Raw genomic sequence first — 23,807 nt, forward strand, 5'->3', positions numbered from 1 at the left:
TGAGCTATCCAACACTAAAATATTTTTTCAATTCAAACCAGTAGTTCCAGAGATTAGCGCGTTCAACTACACAAACTCTTCAGCTTTATAATATAAGTTATATAGATATACATTATACAGCTGTCACATATTTTTCCTTACATATTTTGAGTGCTTTTTTGCAAACGTTGTCAAAACGTTAATAATTATCTAACAAAACTGTGTATAAGACTGGCATATCTAATAAATAATTACTGAAATTATTTATTAGATATGCCAATCTCAACGCCTGAAACTATATTTTCTATCTTAAATAGATAGTGAAATTTCTCGAATGAGAAACTCATTGACAAAGCTTTAATTGAACAAATCCGGGGCTCAAATCAGGGCTCCGAGATTTGCAGCCGAGATTGTCAGCTACTAGACCATGAGGTATGTTTGAAATGCCATAATTTAAGAAAAATATTAAATAAAGAAAGTAGTTCAGGACCTAATATATCTACTAATAAGCTCGACGTATATGTGTAATATTATTTTTATGGTAGCTTCGGGCCGGTCACCTGTTGTTGCTACCATTTGTGGTGCCATGAAATTACCGAAACGAGTCTGTTGAATCGTTTTATGAACTTGGTTAATATCTTCATACACACAAGCTTATATCTCAAATAAATTATTTTTTTAGCTAATATTAATTTTTTATTACCGATAATTTAATCGGATCACGTTAAATCTAATATTCAAAATATTAATTTATATTAAAAATTCTTAAAATATTTTAAAAATGTTTGAGACTAACAGATCAAATCCAATATTTCTTAACAAGTCTACCTAAAGATGGTCTTATCTATTAGATAACATACATTTTTTCTCATACTTAAATTATTTAATATTGTGTTAGTTGTAAATTAAAACAAATAATGAATATAAATAAAACTAAATATTTTTAAATTTTATTCTAATTATTAATAGGATTTTCATACCAACAATACCGACGATAGAGACAAGAACGTAGAGTGTAAGGAGTACAGCTGTATGCGCCTGCGCACGCGACGCTCCAATTCCCTCCTCTGTCACGTTACCGTACATCCCGCTGCATCACTGGCTGCTGAAAGAATTATAATATAATAGTTCCAATTTTTTACATTCAGTAGAAGTATACTATAAAGATTAAGAATTTATACAATAAACTAAGTAGCAACAAGTTGAATGGAGCGTTTTTATAGATCATTTTAGTTTTCGATTGGCAGAAAGTTACTACAATAAATTGGCTTCTGCCTGTGTGACTAAAACCTTAATCACATATGTGTAGGAGTGTTAGTATCTCGGGATTTGAACGCGTGAGGTTGTGGCTTGTGATTGTTTGTTTTAGATAGCCCTGGAAAGAATGACACCCACGCAGGACGTGTTCGCGCTACCGTACGCACTAGCGAAAATAGGGGTAAGGGGGAGTGTGAAATAATTCCTTTAAAAAGCCCCTTATGAAAATTATCCTTGTTCTCTGTGTGGTTGTTTATAAATTATGAATCTATATTGAGGTAGGAAATACTCACAGTTTTCAATAAATGAATTACCTATTACCTATATAAAATAGTATTAATATTAATTGTCCCATATGACTGTTTTTGAAAGTTTCTATGGTAAGCCTCTGATTTAATTTAGTTAGAAAGTCTGGATAATTTTACAATCTCAAGTACACATTTAATGGCACTTATCCGTATTAAATTGTACACCTTATAAATTACGCGTTCTTAAAATAAATTTTGGTTGACAAAATTTATTACAGAGAATAGGCTAACGTTAGCAGTACGAGCCTCTTCGTATGAAATTAAATTAATTTAAGTAATTATAAATTTATACCGCTGAATAAATGAGTCATAAATATATAATAAGAGAAAGCGAAGGAGGCTTATATAAATTATTATTTCGTTTTTAAATATGCAACGCAAAGTTAAGTAATATATTTTAAAGTGTCTATTCAACAAATTTTAACTCTTACTTAGCAAATACAAATAGGATGAAACTCCAATCCTGAATATTGCAATACGAGCTTTATTACAATGGAATAAGGTCCTTAAATGTCATATAGCCACAAAGTCCGAATAAAAAGTAAAAAGCTTACAACCCATTACGGCGATAGTCGACGAGTCTAGACGCTGTTATTAAGTTCCACAACTTACAAGCACTTTGTCCCTTTATTTCCTTCTAATTTTCAAGTAACAGATCTCTGATTTTATTTATACTGATGAAAAAATGCAAACGCGCAAGTGAAATGCATAAATTCCTATGTTTTGGTTTGGCGGTAGAATATTTTATGAGTGGATTTTGTCTACTCGGATTTACATTAAACCCTGCTCTCAACTAATTGTTGGGATATGAAAATTTAACACACACGAGTATTTCAATATGATACATCATGTATCACGAACTAACTACGAATACATAGAAATATTAATTTCTATGTACCCACGTCAAGTATGAACTCAATGTTTACATCCGAAATAAAGCAGGTTAAACGAACCTCATATTCTTGCATATTTTATATCTGATAATAAAGAAATTATACAAGTTCTATATTTATAGAATAATTATTTGCATTGTACACTTAAATAAGTATATACAATTTCAGTTTAAAAATAGTTACTGCACAAATCATGACCACCTGGAATGATACCAAGAATGCTAGCAGCAAGGGAGAAGCCTTGAACCGAAATTTGTGTAAAAAGAAATAATATCAAGACATATTGATTCATTAAAGGCAGATAAATAGCTATCGGATGGTATAATTGGTTCAACTCTGTTTTTATGAGCGGTCTATACTCATTTACAACATTGTAAATAATTGAAATATAAATGGAAATATATGTATATATGTTCTATGCAGTATTTACTTATGTGATAAAAATCATGAAATAATTTATTTTAAGTAAGTCTTATAATGTTTACCTTTTGGAAAATTTACACAATCTAATGTTTCAGTTACAATTTAATAATTATTAAAATTTTATTTATAGCAAATCTCCTTTTAAATAATCCATTAACTTTACAACCAGTATGTTATAATATATAGTATGTTTTGGGACAGGAAAGTTCAGTTAATTAAATCCCGGCGAAGTGGAAATAAGTGGCCTGGCGAATCTAAGCTTAAGACTTCCGATGTTAAGAGGATAACGGTAATATAACAATAACATAAATATATAATATAATAATGACATAAATATATTTATTTTTTATTTGGATAACAATTTAAGAGTGAGAGTAAAAAACTCAAACTTTCAATTATGTTTATGGTCTAATTGTGACCACTGAATGAACTTGAATCTTGTGCATTTTAAACATTAAAATTATAAAAAATATTAGCTTCACCGTAACAGCTGCTCGCTGCCGTGACCAGGATTCGAACCTGGGTTACTACGGCCACAACGTAGGGTCCTAACCACTAGACGATCACGGCTGTAGAAGCGGATACTTAAATTGTTAAAATGTTCTAAGTAATATAAATATAATATTAATGGAATAAATTGAATGTCAATTATTTAATTCGAAAGTATTCTCATATAGAAGCTGTTTTAAATCGACCGAGTAACATTGCGTATAATAGTGATAAAATGAAGCGTTAGTTCAGATATACGGAGTTGTTTGCTTAAAAAGGCTTTTTGACTCAGTTGGGTTTTAATTGGAGCACTTTCTCCTCGCCACAACGGATTACAGTAATGGCCGCAGGTTAATTGAATGGTCTTAACAATGACGCAGGTGTTACTAAGCTGGACGTGAATTTTGATATCGGGTATCTTGTAATTACATAAGATTAAATAGTTACTTATTAGATTGAAGTTATTTAAAAACATTGTAAAAGTACACACTTAGATAAATGCCTTTAACATATTTGTCTCAGCTTATGATACACATAGGTAATGGACTGGAATGAATGGATGACAAATCATATTCAGTGGTGAAGTATAGCCCTCAGGGCCCAGGTATCTTTCAAAGAAGAAGAAGAAAAGTGGTATTGACCGCATAGTCTCTTTGTCTTTTCATAGTGTCTTAGTCTCCTCTCCTTTTTAGTCACGGCAAATATTTCTGACCCAGCTTTACTGATAAAGAATATGCGGGAAATATGAACGATATAGAGCTAAAAAAAAGTTTTTTTAGTTTTATAATTAATATTATTTTCTTTTATAATAAATTGCTTAAAATTATGTATTTCATTATATTGAAAAAAATAATCTTGTAAATTAAAATACAAAGGCAGTGTCGCAAATGGACCACACGATGTGTGGCCACAAAATATGCTATATGTCATTACTAGCCATTAACATCGGCATTGTAACCAATCGTTACATCGGTATAGTACTATCAATCAAGGGAATTAAGTTATTATATCCCTTGCAAGCACAAGGTACTCACGCTGCTTAGGTCTCTTTAAATATATTTGTTTATATTTCCTTTACGATCAAAGGAGCAGTTGGGTCACTTGTGTGTGGATCAAGTGATTACCACCGCCCTTGGACAACAGAAACAAACTCAGAATACATTGCCGGCCTTTGTTGTATCAAAATTTACCCTAAACTGGAACACAATACTTTGTTACCCTGACAGGCTTGTACAAAGGCTTACCATATGTATACGAATGTTTATAAATTAACATGCAAACGATAGAAACAATACACGAAAACATACTAAAAAAAAGAACGTCAACCTATCTAATAAATATTGCTATTTAAGTTCAAAAAAATGCTCAAATTAACGTGTTTTATAATATAAAGGTTTTTTTTAAGTAGTCAATCAATGCCTCGGTCAATGCTGTCATCTTCTTCCGAATCTCAAATCAACAATGACAGAAATAGAATGACAGAGAGAGAAAATCAGTTTTTAAATAAACATGCGTTAAGTAACGTTTATTAGGCCATGCAATTTAAGCATAATAAAATTAAATCATTATTAAATTAAGGAGCTACGAGGTCATATTTAACATTTTTTGTCTTCATTCATTTAAATAAATTAAGAGTAAAATATTTACCCAAAAATAAATAAATTATAACGTGTTAGAAATTATGTAATTGCGTTCTTTTTAACTCATTATATATAATACAGACATTTCAGTAGCAGTTCGTTTACCCTGATTAAAGGCTCAATCTTTTGTTCGGACGATCGAGATTTGGAGCTTATTCTAGATTTCGCAACTGGAAATTAGTAGACGAATATGGTGTAGCAGTTTCTCATAAATACAACATATTAAATAAATAATTCTAAGACTAGTGCTACATAGTTATATTTATGAAATGCGGTTTTGTAATAATTAATTCCTTCTAAGTCGATCAAGTAGACGTTTTATTGTATTTTATTGAACATAATCGTTGAGAAATCAAATAATTGTATCATACTTTTAACAATAGTGTTATGAAATTAAATAATAAAGATATATTAGAACTATAGTATTATTTAAGACCATTGTGAACGATATAAAATGAATATTTCTCAACAAAAATGATAATATTTTTATTTCACTGTAAAGTATAATCTACGAATAAATGTGAAACAATTTGTATGATGGAAGATCGCTTAACATTTGTACAAATGGTAACACTTTTGAGGAAACTTTTACAATGTTTTTACGGATTGTGAACATAAATCTGGTATTTTTTATTACATGGATGATTTTAAGTACATTGAATCGATAGCTTCCTTATACTGCTGTGATGTATTACTTTAAATTTCTTATTATTTATTGAACATAATTGAAGCGATAATCGAAATAATGATCAGTTGTTGAGTTTGTTGATTGAATATATTTTCTGTGCCATATAATTCCTATTCTACTTGTTTCATAATAATATAATAACAGAAAAAAGCCAAATACAAATTTATTAATTCATCGATCTTGTGAATTTAAATCTTACGCAATTTAGTAAACTACAAAAACAGAATATTCACATTTCATTGCTTTAATATGAAGTATTTTTGCGAGTGCGGAATATCACTTTTGCTCACGATACAAAGAAATAAGCAATTATTTGATTATCCTTTTGGAATTCAATCGCTTACCAGAATAAAAGGCGTTCTATATGTTGATCAGAGTATAAGCCATTTATATATTTTCTATTCGACGAGAAATATTATATTGTCTTTTAACAAGACCGAACAAAAAATAAAACTGACTTGGAAAAGATAAAAATCAAAGCTTGGAAAAATTGGCAGAAGAAACTCACCAGTGCTATTTTCTAACTGGTGGTAAGTTTAATGAAACTAAACAACATATTATAACAAATCTTGGTCATTGGCAAAATTATAGCTTTTTATACTTATTTTTTTGACAAGTTTAATATTAAAGAAAAACTATGTATTATAAAAATTAATTAATATCTGAGTGACTTTTTAAGCATCTTAATATTTATAAATTTCGAATTCATACGTTTCCGACCGCGTACACGTCAGTTTTAATTTAAATAAAGCTTTCCTGTATTATATGTTTGTGTCTATAAAAAACCTTTTTTTAAAGCATTGTTTGTATTGTTTTAGTTACTATAACCTATAGCACGTTATTGCATAAAGTCGGTATACAGTTTATTATATTTTAAATTTTAGAATTTTTTGAATTTATAAAGGGAACGTCAGTACATACTTCTCTCAGCATAAAAAAACACTTTACTACACGCTTTTTGCACAAAGCTTGCAACGCAGTAGGTGCTAGGTTTAAATAGTCTTAATAATCAGTTGCATGGGTACGTGTTTTTGAGTGAAATATCAAGTACTGGTATGTTTCCAATATTATGGACACAAAGAATCCTTATAATCTATAATTATTTATTAATATCTGTAGTATATATCGTAGTAAGTGTTGTCACAGAAAATAAAATTATGTGCAAGAAATATTGTATAATAGTAGTTGTCCATCGCCAAAATATCATTATAATATATCTTGTTATTTAATTGACCAGGTAATTGTACATACTAATGAGTATGTATTTTACTGAAAGCGCTTAATTTATTTTGTTATAAAAAATATAAGTAATACATATATTTTGACTGGCTCCTTCGGGCACCCGTCCTTCCCAGGATGGGGCTGTTGTGCTACGCGGACGACAGGCGGCCCCCTCCTGACCGAAGTCGGAACGTCCTATCATAATATACAAAATAATCGAATAGTAAAACGAATAGTAAAATGAGAAAAAACTGGATCATCACAAAATGGGAGAAAAATCAATGGTGTATGAATGACAAATGAAAGACTAAAAGTCAAGTAAATATTCAACCTTATATATAATTATGGCGTTTAAAAATGCGATGAGACTTTAATGTCAATGTCGGCTTTTAGTTACTTTTTCATTTATTTATTTATTAGATCACCAACAAAGTACACACAGATACATGATAGCACACAGTTCATAAAATAAAAAATAAAAGAAGTGGTACCTCAATTACAGGTGATAACTGCATGAACAATAAAGCAACATATACAATTGTAGCACAAAAAAAAAAACAAATAAAAAACAAATCAAAATTTCAAGTTACAAAACAAAAAAAACAATGAATATAAAATTAATAAACTAAAATAAAAATAATAATGAAAACTACATATTAGTTTTCAATTATTATAATAATTAAGTATTTAAGTATTACTCATTAATGGCATTATGGACCTTTGAAATTTAAGTATATTGTTGGTAAAGATGTCCATGATGATCTTTGTCCATGTCTACGCAATTATAGTTTTTTATAATTCTATTTATAGATGAACTAAGTCCTAGGTTCGATTTTGAAGCTTTAGTTTTAAACTATTTACGCCTGTTCAAGCGTAAGCATTTTGTTGGCGCGGAAATACAAATAAGTGTACTTATAATATAATTATATAAGTACTTAGTTATAATAATTTTAAGAATGACTATTAAATTTAATAAATAAAAGTCTCTCTATATAGATGGATTTATGTATCAATTAATACGTAATGATTAAAGTGCGCTATAGCGGTTAAGCGTTTTAGACGAATATAAATTGTAATTTTAACTTTATAATCATACTTTATAACTGTGAATAAAGAGCCTTCGTTATAGTTCCCCGCGACCCTATCCCGCATCGAACCCTCGTAACCTAAACCCGGATGACCGGAGTGCAAGGTCAATGAACAAAATTTTACCCTGGGAAAAGCGCCGTTGGGATTAACAATTAGATTTAGGATCTTATAACAAATAGAGGCTTCTTTCATCTTGCCTTACATAAAAAGATTAAAAAAACCATGACTTACTTGCTTTAATTAATCTGAGTTATTAAATTTTCAACGTCAAAATTAATAATTGATTGCTTTGAAGTTAGCGCCTAAGACTTTTTAAGTATGTATGTTAGGTGTTTCTTTCGTCTCGCATAAATTCAGAACAAAATATAATATTGAACCTAAACCAGTAACAGTAACAGTAACTCCTCTCCCTTTTGAGGAGAAGGTTTGGAGATTATTCCACCACGCTGCTCCAATGCGGGTTGGTAGAATACACATGTGGCAGAATTTCAATAAAATTAGACACATGCAGGTTTCCTCACGATGTTTTCCTTCACCGTCAAGCACAAGATGAATTATAAGCACAAATTAAGCACAAGAAAATTCAGTGGTCCTTGCCCGGGTTTGAACCCACGATTATCGGTTAAGATTAACGCGTTCTAACCACAAAGCCATCTCGACTTTTTTATTTTTTACCTAACCACCTAAACCACTCCACCCTAATCCACTCATATACTCAGACTAGTATTCCTCTAAATGGGAATTTTGTTAGTGCGGAAAAATTAAAATATTGCTATACATCTGTTGTTGTGTCCACATATTCGTTTTTTGTTTTAGTTGCACATGAAGTTAAATAAGGCAAGTATTTGTGGTACCCTGGTTACTTGATTCATTCAAAGACATTGCACAGCTCCTGCGTTCTATATTTTGTGAATAAACAAATATTTAAAATAGTTATTTGTTCCGACCATGTATGTGATAGCTTTTCATGATTATATTGCAATGTTCCTTTTATTTTCTTTTATAAGGAAACAAAATCCTAAGCACACGGGCCGTAGTCAAGCGCGAGTAGGGGCTCGGTTATGGTACAAGCATGAGTTGGATGATGTTGCGAGGAACATGCGTAGTACGGTAATTACCATTTAGCATCGCGGGCTACTTCCCTTCCTTACCATTTATTTACTCATGTTTTAATTAGATAAATAAGTTATATATTAATAAGTATTGTAAAATAGTAAATGTTACATAATTACATGGAATGTGTCTGTCTGTAGATAATAGCGTTATAGCTAAGTCGACACTTCCAAACTTCTCCTTATTATCAGATTGTTCGTATCAGTCAGTGAAACAATGCGAACGTATACAAAACAGAATATTCGCTAATGAAATACCCGTAATTGAAACAAATGTTACTTCTTATTTTCGTAACGACTAAGAACATTCTGTATTTACTCGTAATGTATACGTATAAATAACTGAAATAATAGAAAAATATAGAAAAAAGGATTGCTTTATTTTTAAAAAGTCATAAATATACAGCCATGTTCTTTTTTTTTTTTTTATAGAATAGGAAGGTGGACGAGCATATGGGCCACCTGATGGTAAGTGGTCACCAAACGCCCTTAGACATTGGCATTGTAAGAAATGTCAACCATCGCTTACAGCCAATGCGCCACCAACCTTGGGAACTAAGATTTTATGTCCCTTGTGCCTGTAATTACACTGGCTCACTCACCCTTCAAACCGGAACACAACAATATCAAGTATTGCTGTTTTGCGGTAGAATATCTGATGAGTGGGTGGTACCTACCCAGACGAGCTTGCACAAAGCCCTACCACCAGTAGTTCTTCTTCTTTTTCGTTTGTAGTTTATTCCGTTAAATTGCGAGTTATAGGATACGCGTGTAATAATAATAATAATATCCTGGGACATTTTTCACACACGGCCATCTGATCCCAAATTAAGCTTGTACAAAGCTTGTGCTATGGAAACCAGACAACTGATATACTACATATACTACTTTTCTTGTGTAAATACATACTTATATAGATAATAACACAGACACCCAGACTCAGGACAAACGTACGTGTTCATGCACACAAATGTCTGTCCTGGGTGGGAATCAAACCCAAAACCTTTGGCGTGAAAGGCAAGTATCTACCAACCACGCCAAACGGCTCCGCGTGTGGTAGATTTTTACTCGACAGATACGACCTATACGATATTTTCCCTCATCGCTCAGCACAAGGTGAATTATAAGAATCTTATGAAAATTTAGTGGTTCTTGGACGGGTTTGAGAAAGCCACAATCTTCGGATATGATCAAATGTGGCAAACGTAAATAAAATTATAAATATATATTATCCGTAATAACAATTAGAGATAGATTTTATTTGTTAAATAAACATAAGATAGAACGTGAATAGTTAAGATTGAATAGATCAATTTTTTTTTTATTTGACGTCATAAGTATCCTAAGGATATTGCAAAATTATATGGGTAGGTTAAGGCTTTAAATTATCAACTCAACGACAGTTCTCAAAAGTAGCTGAAAGGCATTTCAAAGACAATAGGTCATTCTAATGTGTTGTCATTAATCGATTTTACCTCTGGACATTGTATTTACATAGGATGTTCATACAAATATCATTCACCATGACCGGATTTCGGCCAAGCGGCAGTTTAATCTCAAAGACCAGCCAACTACGCAGGACATAATGAACGAATGAATTAATTATATTATAGTTCACAAGCAACTACAATGCACTCTGTAATCCTTTACTCTCATAATCCGATGGGCTGACAATCCGACACGACCAGTGGGAGATCAAGCGCTCAACAACGACTTTACTTGCTTGCTTTTACAACTTACTAAATCCGGCGTACTATTGATAAATAATTTATTAAGCAATCCTCCGCAATCTGCAGTAAGTAATTAATATAGGAAGTATAGTTCATAGCCCATTACTTACTATTGGACTATTTTATCTTTAATTATGCTGGCTCAAGAACCACCACATTGAAATACGACAACATAGCGCGTTGGAATTACAAAGCTTTGTGTTGGCGAGTCCGGATTTCAGTACTTTACTAGTTTAGGTAAGTTACTGTTGAATTTCTTGTCTATTCCGCTCGGTGTACATTACAAGATATTTGAATGTCTTCATAGAAAAGTGAGTTAGAACTTGGAATTTGATGGTTGCTCAGATTTCACCATAAAAACGGTAGGAAGTTTAGAGTCAGCGATATGAGCGTAGGTGACCATTTACTAGAAGCTGGCCAATTAGTTATAATAATGATTATATTAAATAAAAGCTTACTGATTTATTAAAATATTATAATAAAAATAAAATGATACCCGTCTACCTGGTAAATTAATAAATATAAAGTCTTTTATATTTCAGTGAATTTGACCTATTATCTCAAATTACTACTCTAAATAATTAAAACAAACATATATAACAAAAAAATGTTAAGTTTAATTGAAAATTTAATTTAACGACAATATTTTCCAAAGCTGATATTCTGATCATGCACCTCTGACGTTTCAAATTTAGTACGTTGTTTGAAGTTTAATTTCAACTTCCGAGTCTTTCTACACGGTCACACTCGTGGACACAATACTTTCGTTATGTCATTATTTTTGTCCTCCAAATACAATTATAAGTACATATTTGAAAACACGTTTAAATTTTTTGTAATAAATAAACTTACTTAATATTTTCTTGTTAAGCGCACTTCTCATTTTCTTTATTACTAAATTGCTCGTGCGAAAAACTGCATGTGTCTAATTTCATTGAAATTATGCCACATGTGTATTCTACCAACCCGCATTGGAGCAGCGTGGTGGAATAAGCTCCAAACCTTCTCCTCAAAAGGGATAGGAGGCCTTAGCCCAGCAGTGGGACATTAACAGGCTGTTACTACTACTACTACTACTACCCGTGCGAAGCTGAGGCAGGTAGCTAGCACATGATACTATTAATATTAGTTTATTGTTCATTTTTTATACTTAATCCATGGCAAGTTTCCATATATACGTATACGTAAACCATAGTTTACGTATATAATTATGAAGTTGTTGATTCTACTAGTTGTTGCGTACTATGTACATAATCACAAATGTTATGCGAATGTTGCTAGTTCTGTACAATCCTCTCCCGTTAAAGCGTAATTCAAATCTAGCGGCGTCTAATTACCACAACGTTCGTAATGACATAGTAAGAAGCGTCGTCGAATAAACATTTTCAAGATTTTGTTAGCGTAAGACTTTCAAGTCCTGAGCAAACGTTTTATCTAGTTCTGGTCCCGATAACTAATTCTATCACGAAGTTCTTCTTTATAAGCAATCAGACTATATCATTTCATTGCTTATTGTTTTTATAATTTACCTGAAGGCCTAAATCTACATCCACTATTACTCATCGAACAGCTCAATTATATTTTCATTCCACTTCTTGCAGCTCTTTTGGCAATCCATATCCGAACCTTATGATTAGGTTAGCGAATAAGTAGCGTCGGATATAGCACTGAGAAGAATTGTTCATCTATTAACGCCAACCGTTTCAATTAAATCGTGGAATTTAGATTTGTCAATTGAAAAGAACTATTTCGTTTATGATGATTGAATAATGCGATCAAAAGTTGATAAATTACTAAAATTAACAACAGACATTTTGAGTTAGTAAGACGCGGTAAACTTGTCGTCAGATTATAATTTTATTAAAACAATGTAGGGTAGCCATCAAAAGCTAAATTTTATAAAAAGTTTTATTATTTCAATATTGTTTTATAAAAACTATAAACGAGAGAGATTCTTTCAGATCCAAAACGTAATATATTTATTGAATGTTCAATTAACTATATTTTAAATAATTTTAAATAATCAACATGATCGAGAGAGAAATAGAATTAGTGACCTGATTAATACATAGGAATTGAATAATATTATACACATTATATAATAATTTGACTGATTATTGTTCACTAATATACAATATACTTATATATGATGTGAATATTATTCTACTAAAGTCACTTTTTAGTTGTTCATAATTATATTTTATTTGATATGAACAAAATATTTTATTATTTTAAATTATTTGTATTGTCCATTCAACATATTGAGTTGTTAAAAAATAAGATAATCACTTACATATTCAATTCGTGAAGAAACACAAATATGTTTTTTTCAAATTCCCATTAAATGACCTGATGATCCAGGAATAATATTCATAACCAACAATAAAATCCAGTCCAGTTTGTGTCCACGACTGGTGTCGAAACGTCCGACAAAATAAAATAAACGGAAGATCGCTGCTTCAGCATGAACATAAAATATAACATTAAAAATGTACATCGCAAAAGGTTAAACCTAAGGTTAATGGACACCTGTAAACCTTTCGGTGTTGCACTTGTCTATGGGCGGTGATAATCATTTTCCATCAGTTGAGCTTTCTGCCATTTCGCCCCCCTCTAACATAAAAAAATAAATAAAAAAGAAAATGGGGACAACAATACAAATTATTAGTGTAAAATTAGTGATCCATATAGATCATGAATAAACTTCAAGTATCTTCTTTAAAATATGTTAATGCAAAGTTTGTATCGTTTTTCGATCTACTAAGCAATAACGAAGTATTATTGTATTCATAATACTTGAATCCAGCGTAACAAGCTTATAAAACGTAAAATCAATATGTAATGTTCGCGAAACATTAAAGCATTTTTAGCATTTGAAAATAATAATGTCTCAATTTTGAATTTTTAAATCTGTTTTTTTCTAAAAGTGATTATAAATCACAAAAATATATGAGTCAGATGTCACACTAACTGAAACCTTTTCCATTTTTGTACAAAAAATATTATTGTAATTAAAAATGAACATTCCAACTATACAAATATTGTATGTAGATTTATAGTACCGAGACGGACACGAAAGCATACTAGTTCCGTACCGTACGTGGAAAAAAGTATATAATATTGAATTTTAAAATTTATTTTGTCATAAATAAAATCGATTTCCTTATTTCGAACTTCACTTTCACTCAACTAGGGGGAGAGTAAATTGCCTTCCGATAAGCAGCTTAATTCACCACGTAGCTATATAGCGGATTTCAATACTTAGATATTTTGCTCAGATTTTCTTCGTGTGGATCTCGTGACCTTTCGTTATGTGCTTTATAATATCTCATCTAAGAAGTTCTAATAAGGGAAATATTTTATCAACACAAGGAAAAATTTAATTATTGTCGAAATAAAGGTGCCTATATTATTAAGAATATAAGGATATGTTTATTAAATTTAATAATACCTGAAAATGAAAACATTGCAAAAAAATGAAAACATTACATTTATATCTCTATATAAAAAAATAAATTTTAATTGTAATTCTACCTACCTGAATTCTACTAATAGACTTGTATTATATGTGTTGATACATCAAATAAAATAATCTAATGAAAACAAATGAAAGCCGTAATAAAATTTACTTTCAAGCCATCAATTACCGTAACGTAGTGGCATGCACTGCCACATTGTTATCGTTTCGATAGAATCAATAACTTCACACGGTCTAACAATGTTGACTGAATAAAATTTTTTCACTTCACGGCTACGATACGTCGCGATAACGACGAATAATGTAATATCAAAAACGTAAAATATAGAAATAAGATAGATATAATATGGTCTACTATGAAAACTGAACTTAAAGTAACAGCCTGTGAATTTCCCACTGCTGGGCTAAGGCTTTTTCTCCTTTTTTGAGGAGAAGGTTTGGAGCTTATTCCACCACGCTGCTCCAATGCGGGTTGTTGGAATACACATGTAACAGAATTTTAAGTAAAATTAGACACATGCAGGTTTCCTCACGATGTTTTTCTTCACGAGATGAATTATAAACACAAATTAAGCATATGAAAATTCAGTGATGCTTGCCCGGGTTTGAACCCACGATCATCGGTTAAGAATCACGCGTTCTAATCACTAGGCTATCTCGGCTGTTATATATTTATTATTATATATTTATTAATAGGTCGTTGTTTTTTTATTTACTAGCAGCCTGTCTAGAATAAGGATTTTTGCGTGAAACCGGAGATAACAATCAAAATTTACCTCTTTATAACATCAGTATGATTAGTTCATGACATATTAAAGTTTTGTTTAATAACAATATACGTAATATAATATTTGCTTGCTTTTCTTGCTCTTATTATAAAAATAAATAGTTAATAAAAATATTGTCCTAATAGAAATGATTACAAAACGTTTTAATTATTTCACATACACTTGCAAAATTTACTTAGTATTTACAAAAAAATGAGCGCCTTGCACAAAACCACTAAGTTTATTTAAATTAAAAAATGTCATGACCATCTTATTTATAATAATAATATAAATATTTAGAAAGCCAGTGTCTCAAGGAGTTGTCATGCATGCAGTGAGCCTTGCTTGAGCAAAGCTGCTGTTCATCTACTGGTCTTTGACAAAGAGAACAGAAGTCATTTAAAAAAAGTAGCTTAGTTTATGATTTGTTTCTTATATGTTATATTTTATGTAGTAGCCTGTATTTCGATTTCGATAGTTCGTTATATTGTACATGTATGTAAAAATATTTCCAGATCATTTACATTAGATTTTTATCTTATCTCCTAGTATATTTATTGTTTACTTGTTTAAAGTCATTTCGTTTTTATTGACTAAATAAAGACGAACCGAATTAATTTAGTGTTCAAGTGTATTACTACTGCAGGAATACAAGGGGCTGGTCTTATATTTTAATTTGAATACATAGTGTCCATATCCTCGGTGTTCTTTTATTAAGTTAGACATGGTATTAATTTTACTGTGATTTTCAATGTTTTCTTTTTGTCAATATATCTATACAATTCTTAATATATACGCTACCTCAGCCATTTTTCTAAAAATAATAATACCGTGTGTATAAAATGTATATTTCAGTTTAAGCCTAAGATTGAATACGCAGGCTTAGTACGAGTAAATTAAAAGTGTAAATGCATAAAAATTAATGTCATTATGATAAACTCATAGCCCAAATGAGTCTAGAGAAAGATATCCAGGTCACACAAAATATCAATATAACGTAAACAAACATTTGTTATAAGAATGACGATTCAAATATTAGTGCAGAAATATTATTATTCAGAAGTCTTAATAATAATAGTCAGTATTGTGGTAAGTATTTAATGAAAAATGTTAAAAAATTTAAAATGTTAAAATAGTTAAAAATGTCGTTTGATATGAAGTGCACTGCTATACCGTTCCACCACTGTACCACACCGACTCTCAGCCGCGACATTATTCCGCCCTCATTCTATTATAACGTGACTGAGGAGAAAATTGGGTATCGAAAATCCCTTCACCCTCAAAAGACTGTGCTTTTGTGTCACGTCGAGTGAACCATTAAATATACAAAACTTTTGTGTTTTCCAGTCGTTGACATGTTAAAAATATATTAGAAAAATATATGTACTGTAACCTATAGCAACAAAAATTGTATAAAATGTTTGCAAATAGGTTTCGTAATAAATTGGGCTGAACTTTAACCTTATTTAATTTCAATACTATATTGCACAAAAAGTTAGCTTAATGGCTCTTGTATTCTCTACCAGAAAATCTCAAAACATCAAATCAAGGTATATTACAAAATGAGAGTAAAATAAATAAAATACTTGCTTATAGCCCTAGAAAAAAGATAATTTTGTACTACTTTTTATAAAAAGAATTACCCTAATGGGTATGGAAAAGGAGATAAAATACGAGACTAATACGGCAATACGACACGACTAAGATATCAAGCTCAGGGCCAACAAATTTATTTGCTTTTCGAGGCACGGGAACTAACAATGTAAATTTTGTGAAAACTAGGACATATCCCATAAAAGTGTAACTACACCGAACGCGGGTTTAGAACCAAGATTTTAGGATGTATTCGTACAAAGTGCAGCATTATAAGCTAATAACTAATAGACTAATACTGAAGGGTTTCTAGATATATTTATGTAAAAATACAAGCATTTCAAGAGCCATTTATGTTTTTAATGAAAGAGCAGTAATTTATTTCTGATGGTCGTGTGAGTTTCAAAACTATGAAAAATAATATAAAAGTGAAATGAAAATTAATACGCGACTGTATGCAAAAAATGTGCAAAGTTTGGAAATTACGTTTGCACATGTATTTTAAAGTGTGCATTTTTTCATGCATTAAATTTAAACCACACTGGTGACTCTTCATTACTTTTGCGGTTGTGTGGCTGCATTTCAGTGAAATTAGACACACGCTGGTTTCCTCATGATGTTTTCCTTCACCGCCAAGCACGAGATGAATTATAAACACAAATTAAGCACATGAAGATTCAGTGGTGCTTGCCCGCGCTTGAACCCACGATCATCGGTTAAGATTCACGCGTTCTAACTACTGGGCCATCTCAGTTTTTTCATGTCTAATCTATCAAATAATTAATCAACTTTTATTAATTTACTAGTCTATAATTTCTCCATAAACAACTCTTGTTCACAATTAAAATTACAAAACATGCGACTGAAAACTATAGTCAATGGTACTGGCCTTGCATTTACGTAACCAAATTTACCTAGTTTGCTTTGAGTTGGACATGTTGCTAACTGATTGCGGTAAGCATCTTGCTACGAAGTTGGAAAGTTTCAGTAGTTGCTTTCAATCAATGTGAATGAAAAAAACATACAGATGTTAGTTTTTTGTCAAATCAGCTAAAAAAATAAATCAATATTAAATAAATATCAAGCCAAAAGCCAGCTTGCCGTTGACTGCACTGTCTTTTCGTGAAATGAAATCACGTCTCTTTGGCTCTGTTAAGACGAGAGGACTGTGGAGATAAATATGGCTGCGCTTTGTAACAATTATCATATTTTAAAAAAGCGTATAAGGGTGAAACGCGCTGGTGAAATCTAAAATTTTGCTGGCTACTTAAGAATGTTAAAACTTTCAACTTATTTTATCACGTTGCTCTACGATTATTAACAGTGGACTATATATCACATAAATGGAACAACAGATAATTTTACAATATAGCTTCCACAATAAAATAACAGAAATACAAAATGAAATTGCACAAGACCTACACAGGATTTTCTAGGAATTTTATAAGAACAGTCATTGAGGCTTCGTGCATCGCCGCATCTACACCGGTGGCGTTCCGTCGCTATATATTATATGAATAAAATATTATTGTATTTCTCAAAATGAGCTCTTTTATTAGATAATCCTTCCTATCCTTATTTAGGATAGGAAGGGAGGATTATCTTTCTTCAAAATTTACATCTCACGCTGCCTCCTATTACAATTCCCTTCAATCCAATGACAACCTGTTGCTCTCATTTCCTTCTCATCGTACTGAGTTTTATAGCCAATTTATTTACTGTAATAGTCGTTTGACTATAGAAAAATTTACCTGATACTATTAAGAAAAACCCATTCAGGGTACTTTTCAGTGTCAGGTGAAACAATTTTATCTTAACAAAGTATCAGCTTATTAAAACAACACAAAATATAATATAATAAAGTAAGCAAAGGTGGTCTTACCACTTGCAGTGATCTATTCCAGTCAACGTTTAGGATTAAGCTAGGACAAAAATCGAGCACTGTGCACTTACAATAAACTTTAGTAAGACATAGCTCATAATATATACTAAATACATATAACATAATATTGTAAGTAAAAGTATTACTTATATATAAATATACATACATTAAGTAATATTGTTAAGCAATAATTATGAAAATGATTTATAAAAATACATATGGATTCAGTTTGATGAAATTCACGCTTCATTTATTAATAATATTTTAATATGAGAGATTGTAAATTTATTTATGTACGTCACTGTTTTTATTAAAATATTCAATATTATTGTATCCACATAATAATATAATATTTATTATAAATACAGCTCTGTTTTGTTGAACGATAAATATATATGAATGATGATTAAGAGCAGCTACTGTACAAATGACGTAACCGCGTGTAATTTTGGCAAGAATGCTAGCAGCTTTTCCGCATCCATTGTAATTCCGATCTCTCAGCGAAAAATGAACCAGCCCTGTCACCAGTAGAAGCAATGAATGGTATTATGTTTCTTAGAAATTTATTTGCAAAAATATATTTTTTGAAATTTATTTTTATCACTACGAAACGAAACAATAAAAAACCTCTTTTACAGTTCCGAGTGACTTAATATCACAAAACATTTAACATCGAGTTTTTAAGTTTCCTACAAATTTCTATACCCTGTTATTTATGAAGAAAATTCTACATTGATTAATATTCAGGAGCCTTTCGTTTGTTGTTTTGGTTCAATTAACTCCCGGGGAGAGTTAACCATCAAAAATTTTAGCATGACTCTTTGAAAATGACGTTTATTTGTATACCATTAAATTCCGTATTTTCGCAAGTATAAGGTCGTATATCCCTTGCGAGAGCATGTACGATGGTTTATTTAATTAGAATCCAATTCGTGAGTCAATCAAGAAGGGAGATTATCGCCGCAAGCCACTAATTAAGTCGAGCTGACTGTTATTGATACAAAACAAGATTAAACGTAGATATCTATATTAAGATGAATTTGAAAGCATAAAAATTTATTTCTTTCAAAAATGGAACATTCTCTCGTTAATTTCCTGATTAAATCACAAATCGGATTACATTACAGATTTTGAAAATAATTATGTTACAAAAATTAATTAAAAACTGTTCATTATTTATAATATTATAAATGTGATTATAAATTATTTTAAATTTAAATTGATTATATATGAAAATAACACTTAATTTTAGGTATACTATTTGAAATATTTATTTATTCATTATTCTTTATATCAAAGCTTTTAAAAATTTATCAACTAACACATAAACAATCTTATACACATATTTGAAGAAAAATTATTAGCTCCACCGTAACAGTTATTCGTTGTCATGACCAGGATTCGAACGGGACAACGTAAGTCCTAACTAGATCACGGCTATAGGGGCTGGCGAACAAAAGTTGTGAACCAATTGTAATTTATTATGTAACAGTATATTCGTAATAATTTTAGTTGATTGGACGATTTTTTTTTTAAATACAGAACATTTTAAAATACTATTGCTAACAATATGTTATATAAGTCAATTGTGTAAGCCGAGAGCGATATTACTTTATCCTATATTATGGTAGGGTTTAAATTGCAGTAAAAAACTAGGGTTTACAACATTATATAATATTTTTTAACCATATCATACCATTAAGTATATTAGTAAATAGTTCAGATTAATTTATTAGAAATCTCTTGATTGAGACTTTAAAACGATGATTTTCCTATTCATATATAATGTAACAAGTATTTGTATAATAGGATACGTGTTACTTATGCTCAATCAAAAAAAATACATATATATATATATATATATATATATATATATATATATATATATACGAACTCCACCGAATTGGCTTTTGTCTTTAGATAAGGTTTTGCTTTTTAAGTTTATCCATATATGTATGTGTTGTATTTAAAATTAGTCATTAAAATATTTATTATTAAAGCTAAGCAAGGCTGGGACTAATAATACACATTAAACAACAAATTATAATACTCAATAAAAATATTATTGATTCTTTAAAAATCGCAATTCATAGTGTGTATTTAATTAATATCGAATTTCATGTACAGAATTCACGTAAAAAAATTTAAAAGTTTTGAATACGATTTCTATTAAAATTCATACATCGTTTACGTCACAGTGCAGCGGTTCAGTTAATTGGTTTTATTTCATTGACAAGCTTTCGCATCACTATAACTCATTCACGGACATTTAACATGCAACAATATACAAGTATCCGTATTATTTTGACGATAACTTGCTTCATTTTAAAACAGACATTTATTAATATGAAATAAATATATTTTTATCCGTGCAGTGACGGAGAAAGAATACATTTCATTGCCCCTCTCTTTCCCAATGTTTGTCGTAAAAGGTGACTAAGGGATATCTGAGCGAGCATCTGCTGGTGGTAGGATGTTAAACATCCGCCTGGCTTGTTACCACCGTACGCATGGTGAAAAACTCGTGAAGTGGCTTGCTACTGTGTTTCGAGGTCAGCCAGCGTACAGCCAGTACCCGAGTGAGTCCCGATGGAATACCAGCATAGTATAGTGCTGAAGAAGTGCGCGGCGGAGCTGTCTACTGTATTAACGCGCTCTCCTGGGGATGTGTGCCGGCTTGAAGAAGATCTAACGTGCAAGCGGTTCCCAAAAAGGGGATCGGTCTGACCCGGCAAATTATCGGCCAATAGCTATCACTTCAGTGCTTTGCAAGGTGATGGAACGAATACTAAATAGTTTGGACTCTTCTACCACTTACCATCAGGTGGAGTAGAGACATTTGCCCTCCCGGCAAATATAAAAAAAAAATTACCCATACCGACATATTCAGTGCAACTCTAGCGTGTAGTGTACGACTTGTTTCATTTGAATTGTTCATTAACTTGTCGTGAGTAAAAAGTAGAGGACATTGATTGCTTTCGACGAAATTGACTATTGTTATTGACAATTAAACTTTGGACTCATAAAATGTATGACTAGGAGTCGTGTATGTATAAAATTAATGAGTGTAGCCTTCATACTAGGTGGATTCGAAGATCCAGCCAGGCCAGGCAAATTAAAAGTTACAGGACGTTTATTAATTTTTATAGACAATTTATTGAGAATTGCCTTGTCCCACTAGTCATCTAACTGTTCAGTGCATATCCGGTGCGGGTTGCTAATTCTTAAATAAAAAGTTATAAAATAATGATCAGTACTTATTCAATCTTATATAAAACTTAAAAGTAAAAAAAAAGTATTTCAATATGTAATTGACAAGATCGATCGGAAAGAAAAAGTTTACTCTTACAAAGTAAAGAGAAAATTTATTGGGTTTTAGCTCACGCATATAATATTTTCAAAGATAATAAATATTGTGAACGTATTGTGTGACAACTTGACAAGCGACTATCACTCTATGTCACCCAGCGGCATAGTACTGCGACCAAGGAAGCGGTACTGACCGACTCAGACAAATAGTATAAAATAAATTAGTTGTAATATAAGAAAACAAACCACTACAAATAGTTATAGTAAGAATAAATATTATTAATTATTTCATTCGCGCATATGGTAGGCCCGATTTAAAACGTTACGCCGTTGTGTTAGTAACAACTTGGTGAAATAATAAATAAAATAGTTTTGAGTTGTCAAGATATATAAATTAAATGCCTATAATCGCTCAATAGTCATTCAAGATCAAGGCATTATACATGTCGGAAAAGCCGATTCCGCCAATTAACGACACCATGCGAGTTGCAAAACATTTAATACAGTTACACGACTGGTGCGTTACGTTTGAATACTTTTTTGTATTTTCAATATCAATGTGCTTTTATGTGATAAGAATAACATTTTTTATTCTTAAATGCAATATAAAATTTTAATGTTCAAAATTCAGCTGAGCTTCTTTAATATTAACAAAAAAAATTAAGGACTCTGCTTTATACAGACACACAGATACATACTTTAAACTTATTACACGGCTGTTTAGCGTCAAGATAAAAAGTAAGTAGTAAGTACATACATTTTAATCGTGATGATGCATTTCATTTTATAACAACGTAGGATTACTTAGTCTCTACACAAATATAAAATTGAAAAGCTTCGATCAATATATTGTAGTTTGCTTGCACCAAAATCAAATATAAAAACAATAAAAGTGGAATGGAAGTAGGCGAAAAAAACTCGTGCAGTCGACGTCGGAGGGCGCGCGAAGCTCCTGATCAGCTCATGACTGCACACATGTACTCTAACAAAAATCAACATTTGATTGCAGTTAAAACTCAAATACAATATTATATTTTAATTTTAAATTTGCTACTTCTAATAAACATTTACTTTAACAACGTTAATTTTGTCAATCTTAATATAAAAACCATTTCAATATAGATATCATATGGTTATATTTAATGGCATAGTTACAGATTTGGAAGAGGTGGTAAATTCATTCTAAAGGCAAGTTAGATGGTTACATCTAACTTGCCTTTAGAATGAATTTAGCCTTAGTTAGTTTGCCTAGTTTCGACGGTAATGAGAGATTGACTATACTCGACAAATTTCTGTTTTATTGTTAACTTTCAGTAACACTTTAATGATTTGTTGAAAAATAACTTCAATTTAGTATTTTGGATGTTTAATCATTGTTGCTTCTTTTTGTTTCGTTTCTAGTAACTTTACACTATTAATATACAAAACAACCCAATATAAAATACAATATCTGAGTTTACACTCAATTTATTAATTCAATTTTAATTTCCTTGTGGAAGTTACATGTACTTTTACAGCTATAAAAGTGCATCTGAGCAGATAAACCATATAGCATGCTTGCTATATAGCTCAAATCCCAGTTCCCTCTACTATCCTCTCCCATGTCGTCTACAAATTAGTAGGTCACCATTTCATAAATTTAACTTATCAATAATTACGAAAACATTAGAGAAATACCAATTATGAAAACAAACTATCCGCAAATTCGTAAAATATGGAATAAACAAGTCGCACGGTTATCTGACGCGTCATTCAGGATGTTAATGACATGCATTTTCCAGTTTGCGTCGTTTATTTATGCAATCCGGCCAGATATTGACTTACAACACAAAGCGAATTATTAAATTTAATAGTTTTGATATATACCTATCTTAAATATTGTACAGCCAATCCATAAGGACAAAATCTAAGCTCGCCGCTAAAACACGATTGCGTAATGCTAGAAAGTT

The 23,807-nt window shown here is 30.9% G+C and overlaps 1 protein-coding gene and 1 non-coding gene across 3 annotated transcripts in view; both read right to left on the reverse strand.

Annotated features, from left to right (window-relative positions):
- Positions 1-23,807, reverse strand: part of LOC126769242 (galanin receptor type 3) — a 56,323-nt gene that overhangs the window by 3,280 nt on the left and 29,236 nt on the right. The window contains exon 2 of one of the 2 annotated variants that reach the window (XM_050487890.1): positions 960-1,081. In XM_050487890.1, the coding sequence (XP_050343847.1) occupies positions 960-1,065 (106 nt within the window). In that variant the 5' untranslated portion in view covers positions 1,066-1,081. Of the gene's footprint in view, positions 1-959; positions 1,085-23,807 lie in introns of both variants that reach the window. The other variant, XM_050487882.1, reaches the window with a different exon arrangement.
- Trnah-gug (transfer RNA histidin (anticodon GUG)) lies at positions 3,359-3,430 on the reverse strand. Its single transcript has one exon. It is a non-coding gene; the product is annotated as a tRNA-His (tRNA).

This window comes from Nymphalis io, chromosome 1, assembly GCF_905147045.1.
Source record: "Nymphalis io chromosome 1, ilAglIoxx1.1, whole genome shotgun sequence".
NCBI lineage: Eukaryota > Metazoa > Arthropoda > Insecta > Lepidoptera > Nymphalidae > Nymphalis > Nymphalis io.